This window comes from Stenella coeruleoalba, assembly GCF_951394435.1.
Source record: "Stenella coeruleoalba genome assembly, chromosome: 8".
Lineage (NCBI taxonomy): Eukaryota > Metazoa > Chordata > Mammalia > Artiodactyla > Delphinidae > Stenella > Stenella coeruleoalba.
In genome coordinates, this window is record NC_137154.1 from 69,519,593 (window position 1) to 69,531,674 (window position 12,082).

The 12,082-nt window shown below is 34.4% G+C and overlaps 1 protein-coding gene across 1 annotated transcript in view; it reads left to right on the forward strand.

Annotated features, from left to right (window-relative positions):
* The window catches only part of HEPHL1 (hephaestin like 1), a gene marked incomplete at both ends in the record, with an annotated part of 90,571 nt that overhangs the window by 24,362 nt on the left and 54,127 nt on the right, over positions 1-12,082 (forward strand). Inside the window, 3 exons of the mRNA XM_079928744.1 lie at positions 5,222-5,434; positions 6,061-6,240; positions 11,016-11,270. Of these exons, the coding sequence (XP_079784870.1) occupies positions 5,222-5,434; positions 6,061-6,240; positions 11,016-11,270 (648 nt within the window). The remainder of the gene's footprint in view (positions 1-5,221; positions 5,435-6,060; positions 6,241-11,015; positions 11,271-12,082) is intronic.

A 12,082-nucleotide genomic window follows, 5' to 3' on the forward strand; every position in this document is an offset into this window, starting at 1 on the left:
AGTTTCATTAGGTCCCGTTTGTTTGTTTTTTACTTTATTTCCATTACTCTAGGAGGTGGGTCAAAAAAGATCTTGCTGTGATTTATGTCATAGAGTGTTTTACCTATGTTTTCCTCTAAGAGTTTTATAGTGTCTGGCCTTACATTTAGGTCTTTTATCCATTCTAAGTTTATTTTTGTGTATGGTGTTAGAAAGTCTTCTAAATTCATTCTTTTACATGTAGCTGTCTAGTTTTCCCAGCACCACTTATTGAAGAGGCTATCTTTTCTCCATTGTTTATTCTTACCTCTTTTGTCAAAGATGACCCTAGGTGTGTGGGTTTATCTCTGGGTTTTCTATCCTGTTCCATTGATCTATATTTCTGTTTTTGTGCCAGTACCATACTGTCTTGATTACTGTAGATTTGTAGTATAATCTGAAGTCAGGGAGCCTGATTCCTCCAGCTTTGTTTTTCTTTCTCAAGATTGCTTTGGCTATTCGGGGTCTTTTGTAAAGACTTTTACATACAAATTGTAAAATTTTTTTTTCTAGTCCTGTGAAAAATGCCATTGGTAATTTGATACAGATTGCATTGAATCTGTAGATTCCTTTAGGTAGTATAGTAATTTTACAATTTTGATTCTTCCAATCCAAGAACGTGGTATATCTTTCCATCTGTTTGTATCATCTTTGATTTCTTTCATCAGTGTCTTATAGTTTTCTGCATACAGGTCTTTTGCCTCCTAAGGTAGGTTTATTCCTGGTATTTTATTCTTTTTGTTGCAATGGTAAATGGGAGTGTTTCCTTAATTTCTCTTTCAGATTTTTCATCATTAGTGTATAGGAATGCAAGAGATTTCTGTGCATTAATCTTCTATCCTGCAACTTTACCAAATTCATTGATTAGCTCTAGTAGTTTTCTGGTAGCATTTTTAGGATTCTCTATGTATAGTGTCATGTCATCTGCATCAGCGACAGTTTACTTCTTCTTTTCCAATTTGGTTTCCTTTCATTTCCTTTTCTTCTCTGATTGCTGTGGCTAAAACTTCCAAAACTATGTTGAATAACAGTGGTGAGAGTGGACATCCTTGTCTTGTCTCTGATCTTAGAGGAAATGCTTTCAGTTTTTCACCATTGAGAATGGTGTTGGCTGTGGGTTTGTCATATATGGCTTATATTATGTTGAGGTAGGTTCCCTCTATGCTCACCCATTTATCATAAATGGGTGTTGAATTTTGTCAAAAGCTTTTTCTGCATCTTTTGAGATTATCATATGATTTTTATCCTTCAATTGGTTAATATGGTGTATCACATTGATTGATTTGCATATATTGAAGAATCCTTGCATTCCTGGGATAAACCCCACTTGATCATGGTGTATGATCCTTTTAATGTGCTGTTGGATTCTGTTTGCTAGTATTTTGTTGAGATTTTTGTATCTATGTTCATCAATGATATTGGCCTGTAGTTTTCTTTTTTGTGACATCTTTGGTTTTGGTATCAGGGTGATGGTGACCTCGTAGAATGAGTTTGGGAGTGTTCCTCCCTCTGCTATATTTTGGAAGAGTCTGGAATGACTGGTGTTAGCTCTTCTCTAAATGTTTGATAGAATTCACCTGTGAAGCCATCTGGCTCTGGGCTTTTGTTTGTTGGAAGATTTTTAATCACAGTTTCAATCTCAGTGCTTGTGATTGGTCTGTTCATGTTTTCTATTTCTTCCTGGTTCAGTCTTGGAAGGCTGTACTTTTCTAAGAAATTGTCCATTTCTTCCAGGTTGTCCATTTTATTGGCATAGAGTTGCTTGTAGTAATCTCTCATGATCCTTTGTAATTCTGCAGTGTCAGTTGTTACTTCTCCTTTTTCATTTCTAATTCTGTTGATTTGAGTATTCTCCTTTTTTTCTTGATGAGTCTAATGGTTTATGAGTTTTGTTTATCTTCTCAAAGAACTGGCTTTTAGTTTTATTGATCTTTGCTATTGTTGCCTTCATTTATTTTTCCTTTATTTCTGATCTGATTTTTATTTTCTTTCCTTTTGCTAACTTTGGGGATTTTTGTTCTTCTTTCTCTAATTGCTTTAGGTGTAAGGTTAGGCTGTTTATTTGAGATTTTTCTTTTTTCTTGAGGTAGGATTGTATTGCTATAAACTACCCTCTTAGAACTGCTTCTGTTGCATCCCATAGGTTTTGGTTCATCATATTTTCATTGTCATTTTGTTTTAAGTATTTTTTTATTTCCTCTTTGACTTCTTCAGTGATCTCTTGGTTGTCTAGTAGCATATTGTTTAGCCTCCATGTGTTTGTATTTTTTAGTTTTTTCCTGGAATTGATATCTAGTCTCATAGCATTGTGGTTGGAAAAGATGCTTGATATGATTTTAATTTTCTTAAATTTACCTAGGCTTGATTTGTGACCCAAGATGTGCTCTATCCTGGAGAATGTTCCATGTGCACTTGAGCAGAAAGTGTATTCTGTTGTTTTTGGATGGAAGTATTATTCCTTTTAAATTATTGAGATTTATTTAATGTGTAGCTTACTTTCTATCCTGAAGAATGTTCCATGTGCCCTTGTAAAGAAGGTGTATTCTGCAGTCATTGGGTGGAATGTTCTATAGGTATCAGTTAGGTTGAGTTGTTTGACAGCATTGTTGAAGTCTTCTGTATCCTTGCTGATGTTCTGCCTAGTTTTTCTACCAGTTATTTAGAGAAGGGTATTGAAATCTCTAACAATTACTGTTCAGTTGTGTATTTCTCCTTTCAGTTATGTCAGTTTTTGCTTTATGTGTTTTGAGACTCTTGTTAGGTATGAACAGCTTTATATTTGTTTTATCTTCCTGATATATTGACTCTTTTATGATTATGAAATATCTATCTTTGTCTCTCGTTACATTTCTTGTCTTAAAATCTAGTTTGTCTGTTATTGAGAGCCACTTCAGCTCTCATATTGTTGCTATTTGCATTCTTTTGCTTTCAATCTATTTGTGTTTTGAATCTAAAATATAGACTGCATATAGTTGGATGTTACTTCTTTGTCCAATTTGACAATCTCTGCATATTGATTGGAGTGTTTAGACCATCACATTTAATGTAATTATTGATTGGTTTGAGCTACACTTATTTTGCTAATTATTTTCTATATGCATTTTGTCTTTTTTATTCCCCTGTTCTTCCTTTACTGTCTTCTTTGGTGTGAAACAATATTTTAAAATCTACTATTTATATTTCTCTGTTGATTTTTCAACTATATATTTTGAGTTCATTTCTTATTGGTTGGCCTATGGATTGTAATATGCATTTTAACATATCACAATATACTTCTTCTTTTTTACCTACTTAATTCTGGAAATATATAAAAGCTTTACTCCAACAGAGCATCATTCTCACCCACCTCTTTTTTGTTATTATTGTTATATTGTCATTACATCTCTCTCTCTGTAAACCCAACAATGTGATGTTATACTTGGAACTGTATATTATCTTATGAATTTTAAAGAAGTTAGGATAAAAAAGGAAAAATATATTTATAGAATCTTTTATATTAACTCCCATTTTTCCTATTTTTGGTGCTTTTCACTTCTTTCTGTGGATTCACATTCTCTGGTGTTATTTCCTTTTAGTCTGAAAAACTCTTTTAGTATTGCTTGTAAGACAGGTCTGCTAGCAACAAACTCACTTATCTTTGCTTATCTAGAGCATCTTTATTTTGCCTTATTGTTTTGAGGGCTAGTTTTGCTGGATGTATTATTCTTGGTTGGTATTTTTCCTCTAGCACTTTTAGTATGTCATCCCACTGTCTTCTCATATCAAATATTTAAATGGGAAGTCAACTGTTAATCACGTTGGGGCTCCTTAGTATGTGATCATTTCTCTTTGCCTTTTTTCCTCCCCAACAGCTTGACAACAATATATTTGTATATGAATTCTTTGTATTTATTCTACTTGTGGTTTGTTGTGCTCCTTTGATGTGTAAGTAAGTTAATGTTTTTCATCAAATTTGGTAAAAATTTCTGCAATCATTTCTTCACATATTTTTTTCTGCCCCCATTTCTTTCTCCTCTCCTTTGGCAGACTACATTACACACATGTTAATATACTTGATTTAGTCCCATAGGTCTCTGAGGTTCTGTTTATTTTCTTCAATCTTTTTTTAACCCTCTCTTTTTCAGATAGCGTAATTCTCTCAATGTCTCTTCAAGTTCACGGACTCTTTTGCCATCTTGAATCTGTTGCTAAGCCACTCTAGTGAATATTTTATTTCATTTATTGTATGTTTCAGTGCCAAAACTCCAACTTGGTTCTTTTTTTTAATGTATAAATTTTACCTCCTTATTGAGATTCTCTATTTGTTGAATAATTTGTCCTACTTTCCTTTAATTATTTAAACATAGCTTCTTTCAGTTGCTTGAATATATTTATAATAACTGCTTTAAAGTCTTTATCTGCTGAATTCAACACCTAGAAGCACTTAGAGATAGTTTCTCTTGGCTGCTTTTTTTCCCTTGAGTATGGATCACACTTTCTTATTTCTTTGCATGTCTCATTTTGCTGTGGCTGTTGTTCTTCTTGTTGAAAACTGGAAATTATTGAGAATATACTGTAGCAACTTTGGATTCTGGATTCTGATCCCACCATCATCCAAGTTTGTTTATGTTACTTGTTTTTCTGTTTAGTAACCTGTCCGGGTGAAACCTGTGAAATCTGTATTCCTTATAGTGTGTTGGCCACTAAGGTTTCTGCTCTTTTTTTCCCTTGTTTTTATTTTTAAGCCTGGGTGCTGAGTGTTCACCTCTATACCTGCTTAGCTTTGAGGTCAGCAGATCTTTTTCATGAGACCCAAAATCTCTCAGGTCTCAAATTTAGGTGTTGAATGTGTAGTAAGTGCCCAAGAAGTGTTTGTTATTTCTTCTGCTGCTTCTCCTTTCCTTCTTCAGTTGATGTTAAGTGAAGCAGATTGATGTCTTCCTGATTGGTACGGGAGGCCTGTCAGAAGGGGTCTTCATGAATATTTATTAAACATCTGGCTCTGTGCAGGACACTTCATATACACTGACTCATGTAGTGGGGGTAGATATAAACATTCCAGCTTTACTGGTAGAAAACCAAGGCAGTGAGAATTTAAGTAACTAGCCTCAAGTCCCATAGCAAATAAATTTTAATTCATGTGTGTTTGATTTCAAAGTTCTAGCTCTTTCCACTATAGTGTGTGATCTCTGCATTTTAACTATGTTTTATATTTTCTTGGAAGGAGCCCTGTACCCAGATGGAACATATGGAAGGAACAAGGATGATGACAATGTTCCTCCTGGCAAAAACTATACCTATGTCTGGCCAGTGAGAGAAGAATATGCTCCTGCCCCAGCAGATGCAAATTGCCTGACCTGGGTGTACCATTCGCACATCGATGCCCCTAAGGACATCTGCTCTGGGCTAATTGGCCCACTGCTGGTGTGCAAAGAGGGTAAGACGTCTCTTCCCCACCCTCTCTGTCCCTAGGAGCCTATTCCCAGGTGTGTTGAAAAGTGTATATAATCTTCAGGTCGTCTTGCCTACCTCCTTTGCTTTACACAGAGTGTGCCTCTTCTTCCAAACTTTCTGTAACATTAAAGAAATTCTTCTAACATAGAATATCTATGACAGGGACAATAATTCAGGCTTCTGCCTAAATAAATCATAGCATTCTGAAACTTACGTGCTTTAAAAAAAATACACACTGACACCACACATAGGAAAGTGTAAAATGTAGTCAAATGACCAGGAATGCTTTTGCTTTATTATTTAACTCACATAATCACTTTGTTATTTTATTCCCTATTAATTGATATGGTGTATCTGTGCTCTTTCAATAAAGTATATTTCCTTTAAGGACAGCCAGGTTTCCAAGTCTGTGGTTGTGAGGATTTCTGTTTTATGAGTTTTCTATGGTTCTATCATTTCCATCAAAGCCTTTCACTGATTTTATGTTGTGGGTTACTCTTGTACATGTAGGTCTTTCAAACTTACCTGATACCATTGGCAGGAAGAAAAGCTAATCTTGATTTAGTCCACTGTGAATATTTTTCTTACTCTTTTGAATGTGCCTGATAGGTATCCTGCATAAATATTCAGGGACAAGGACTGATGTGAATCAAGAGTTTGTTATAATGTTTACTGTTGTGGATGAGAATCAAAGCTGGTACCTTGAGGAAAATATCAGACATTTCTGCACTGACCCCGATTCAGTTGACAAAGAAGATGCTGTTTTCCAGAAGAGTAACAAAATGCACGGTGAGTGCCTCTCATGTTATCAAGTACATACTGACTGCCTTTTGTGTATCTGGCACTACACGGGATACAGAACACACAGAAATATTAAACCTAGTTTTCCAAGATTTATAACTTCGTAATGAGAATAATAAGAAAGCGATGAAACATAATCCCTGTCAGAACCTAAAACAAAGAAAGAGAGCAAGAGAAGACGAAAGGAACAGAGAGGAACTACAAAAATGGACAGAAATTAACAAATGGAAATAGGCACATACTTATCAATAATAACTTTAAATGTAAATGGACTAAATTCTCCATTCAAAAGACATAAAAGGGCTGAATGGGTTAAAAAAAAACAACAGCAAAAAAACAAAAACCCATCTATATACTATGTACAAGAGACACACTTTAGTTGTAAGGACACACGTAGACTGACACTGAAGGGATGGAAAAAACTATTTCATGCAAATGGAAAACAAAAGAAAGCTGGAGTAGCTACACTTATATCAGACTTGAAATTGACTTTAAAACAAAGACTATAATAAGAAGGGTGTTACATAATGGCCAATCCAACAAGAATATATAACATTTAAAATGTTTGTGCACCCAACACAGAAGTGCTTAAATATATAAAGCAAATATTAACAAACATAAAGGGAGAAATAGACAGCAATACAATAATAGTAAAGTACTTTAATACCCCACTTATATCAATGTAAGTATCCAGAAAGAAAATCAGTTAGGAAACTTTAGCCCTAAACAATATGTTAGATCAGATGGACTTAGCAGATACTTATAGAACATTCCATCCCAAAACAACAGGATACACATTCTTCTCAAGTGCACATGGAACATTTTCCAAGATAGATATGTTAGGCCATAAAACAAGTCTTAATAAATAAATTTAAGAGGATTGAAATTATATCAAGCATCTTTTCTGACCACAATGATGTGAAACTAGAAATTACATGAAGAAAACTGTTTAAAAACTGTTTAACTGTTTAAACAAACATGTGGAGATTAAACAGCATGTTACTGAACAACCAACATATTGAAGAAGAAATCAAAAGAGAAATTTTTTAAAAACTTGAAACAAATGGAAATGTAATATATCAAAATTTATGGGATGCAGCAAAAGCAGTTCTAAGAGAGAAGTTCATAGTGATAAATGCCTATCTCAAGAAACAAAAAATGTTTCAAGTAAGCAACCTAACTGTACACCTCAAAGAACTAGAAAAAGAACAAATTAAGCCCAAAGTTACTAGAAGGAAGGAAGTAAAAAAGATTAGAGCAGAAATAAGTGAAATAGATACTAAAAAGACAATAAAAAACATCAATAAAACTAAGATCTGGTTCTTTGAGAAGATCAACAAAATTAACAAACATTTAACTAGACTAACTAAGAAAAAAAGAGAAAGGTCTCAAATAAATAACATCAGAGATGAAAGATGAGATATTATAACTGACACCACAGAAATAAGAAGGATCATAAGAGACTACTATGAACAAGTATATGCCAACAAATTGGATAACCTATAAGAAATGGATAAGGACCATACAACCTACCAAGACTGAATCAGGATGAAATAGAATCTGACAGAATGATACTAGCAAGGAGATTGAATCAGTAATCAAAAACCTTCTGACAAACAAAAGTCCAGGAAACAGATGGCTTCACTGGTTAATTCCACCAAACATTCAAAGAAGAATTAATACAAATTCTTCTCAAAATCTTCGAAAAAATAGAAGAGGGAGAAACTCTTCCAAACATGTTTTATGAAGCCAGCATCATGCTGATACCAAAAGTGGACAAGGATGCCACACAGAAAAAGAAAAAATACAGGCCAATATTCCTGATGAACACAGATGCAAAAGTCCTCAACAAAATATCAGCAAGCCAAATTCAACAATACATTAAAAGGTTCATACACTGTGATTAAGTGGGATTTATTAATCCATGGGGTTTTAACCATGAAAGTATGGTTCAGCTTCCACAAATCCATTAAGGTGATATACCACAGTAATAAATGAAGGATAAAAATCATATGATCATCACAATAGACACAAAGAAAGCATTTGACAAAATTCAACATCCATTTATAATAAAAACTCTTAACAAAGAGAGTATAAAGAAAACATACCTCAACATAATAAAGACCATATATGACAAGCCCACAGCTAACGTTATACTCAATGGTGAAAAGCTGAAAGCTAAACCTCTAATATCAGGAACAAGAGAAGGATGTGCACTGTTGCCACTTTTATTCAACATAGCATTGGAAGTCCAAGCCAGAGCAATTAGGGAAGGAAAAGAAATAAATTCATCCAAATCCGAAAGGAAGAAATAACTGTCATTATTTGCAGATGACATGATACTATATATAGAAAACCTTAAAGGCTCCAAAAAACTGTTAGAACAAATAAGTTAAGTAAATTTGAGGGATATAAAATCAATACACAAAAATCTGTTGCAGTTCTTTACACTAATAATGAATTATCAGAAAGAGAAATTATGAAAACAATCTCACTTACAACTGCCTCAAAAGGAATAAAATACCTAGGAATAAATTTAACCAAGGAGGTGAAAAAAACATATATTGAAAATTATGACATTAATAAAAAAAATTTAAGAAGACACAAATAAATGGAAAGATATTCTGTATCCATGGATTGAATGAATTAATATTGTTAAAATGTTCATACTACCCAAAGCAATCTATAGTCACAATGCAATCTCTATTAAAATCCCAATGGTATTTTTTACAGAAATAGAACAATCCAAAAATTTGTATGGAACCACAAAAGACCCTGAATAGCCAAAGCAATCTTGAGAAAGAACAAAGCTAGAGGCATTGTGATCCTTGATTTTAAATGATATTACAAAACCATAGTAATTAACACAGTATGATATTGACATAAAAACAGACACAGAGATCAATGGAACAGAATAGAGAGCCCTGAAATAAACCCATGTAAGAATATACAGGCAGAAAAGGACAGTCTCTTCAATAAATGGTGTTGGGAAAATTGAACAGCCATATACAAAAGAATGAAGCTGGACCGCTGTCTTACACACATACACAAATATTAACTCAAATTGGATTAAAGACTTGAGTATAAGATCTGAAATTCTAGAACTCCTAGAAGAAAACATAGGTGGTGAGCTCCTTGACATAGGTCTTGGTAATGATTTTTTAAATCTGACACCAAAAGCAAAAGCAACAAAAGCAAAAATAAACAAGTGGGACTACATCAAACTAAAAACTTCTGCACAGCAAAGGAAACCATCAACGAAATGAAAAGACAACTGACTGAATGGGAGAAAATATTTGTAAATTGTATATCTGATAAGAAACTAATATCCAAATATATAAAGAACTCATACGACTCAATAGCAAAAAGCCAAACAATCTTATTTTTTAAAAATGAGCAGAAGATCCGAATAGATATATTTCTAAAGAAGAAATAGAGATGGCCAATAGGTATGTGAAAAGATGCTCAACATCATTACTCATCAGGAAATGCAAATCAAAACCACAGTGAGAGGGACTTCCCTGTGGTCCAGTGGTTAAGACTCCGAGCTCCCAATGCAGGGGGCCCAGGTTCAATCCCTGGTCAGGGAACTAGATCCCACATGCCTGCTGCAACTAAGGAAAAAGGAAAAAAAAAAACAAGATCCCACACATTGCAACTAAGACCTGGCACAGCCAAATAAATAAATAAATATTAAAAACAAACGAACAAAAAACCCCACAAGATATCACCTCATACCTGTTAGAATGGCTATTATCAAAAAAAGAAGAAATAACAAGTGTAAATTGGTACAACCACTATGAAAACCAGTATGGAGTTTCCTTAAACAAACTAAAAATAAGCTTATCATATGATCTAGAAATTCTGCTCCTGGGTATTTATCTGAAGAAAATGAAAACACTAATTCAAAAAGATATATGCACCCCCCATGATCATTGCAGCATTATTTACAATAGCCAATATATGGAAACAGCCTAAGTGTCCGTTGATGGATGAATGGATAAAGAAATTGTGGTATATAATAATAGAATATTATTCAGCCATAAAAAAGAATGAAATCTCGCCATTTGCAACAGCATGGTGGACTTTTAGGGCATTATGCTAAGTGAAATAAGTCAGACACTGAGGGCAAATATTGTAAGACCTCTTTTATATGTGGAATCTAAGCAAACAAACAAACAAAACCCCCAAAACCAAGTTCATAGATCCAGAGAACAAATTGGTGGTTAAAGAGGCAGGGGATGGGGATGGGAGAAATGGCAAAAAAAGTTAACATGTTTCATAAGTCCCTTCTAATCAGTTCTTTTCCTTTTCTTCTTGCTGCATGCTTTTGTCATTTAAGTAGCTACTATGTTTCAGCTGTCCCGCTGTGAGGTAAGACAAGGTTTCTAATTACAAGGAACAGATCTGGTGGGGAAGGTAAATATGTAAATAGAGATGGAGGTAAGAGGTGGCCAAGCTGTCCTGGAAGTATGAACAGTGCTTTTGTTTGCTCCTGATCTCATTGTGTTCACATAACAGCTCGAAGGCTGTTTGCATGTTGCTGATCACTTTTATTGAGTGCTTTTCTCTTGAAAAGACTAATGCTTTTCATTCCTTTCGGGGACTGTATTTTACCAAAGAAATCATGCCTTTCTGCACAAAAACATTACAAGCAATAATCTGTGCTAATTTTCAACTGTGCTAGAGCATGTGTTACCATTTCTTCTGGATCTGCTCGCCTCTGCAGGGGAATCTCTTCCACTAGTGTTTCTGTTTTTCAGCGCTCAATGGATACCTCTTTGGAAACTTCCCCGAGCCTGATATGTGTGTTGGTGAATCGGTGTCCTGGCACCTATTTGGAATGGGGAATGAGATAGACATCCATTCCATCTATTTTTATGGTAACACCTTCATCAGCAGAGGCCATCGGACTGATGTCGTCAACCTCTTCCCAGCCACCTTCCTGACAACAGAAATGATAGTTGAGAATCCTGGGAAGTGGATGATAACCTGCCAAGTCAGTGATCACTTTCAAGGTAAAAAGGACAGAGACCAGTGTAGAGATGCTTACAATGGTACAATTAAACCACGCAATCAATGGTGCTCATTCAGTGCCTGCTGTTGAATAGAGTCTTGTACGTGTTATATTTAATTAAATATTAAACATAGGAAAAATGTATAATGTCTATTTGGCATCTTATCGACAGATATTTATTAATCACATCCCTATGAACCAGGTAAGAGGTGATTGAAAGAAATGATAAGACCTTCTGTGAACGTGGAATCTAGTAGTTAAATATAGTTAGACATTTACAAAATGAATAAAACCTGAGGCAGAATGATAAATGCTCTTTAAGTGCTCTATCACTTTGCTGGAGCAGAGAGGCTTCCTGAGGAGGTGGTCCCTAATCTGAGCCTCTAAAGGTTAGGAATTTGATAGATGAAGAAGGGGAAAAAGGTTTTCCAGGCAGAGGAAGCAACATGAGCTGGGAAAAACACATGGGCAATTGTAAATAGAATAATAAATTTTTAGCACTGAAAAGGAATTTATAGATAATCTGGACCAATCCCCCATCCAATTCTTGAATTCTCTTCTGGACATCTCTTTTTTAAATTTTTATTTTATTTTATATTGGAGTATATTTGATTTACAATGTGTTAGTTTCAGGTGTACAGCAAAGTAAGTTATACATATTCTTATATCTGTTCTTTTTCAGATTCTTTTCCTATATAGGTTATTACAGAGTATTGAGTATAGTTCCCTGTGCTATACAGTAGGTCCTTGTTGATTACCTATTTTATATATAGTAGTGTGTATATGTTAATCCCAACCTAGTAATTGTAGCGG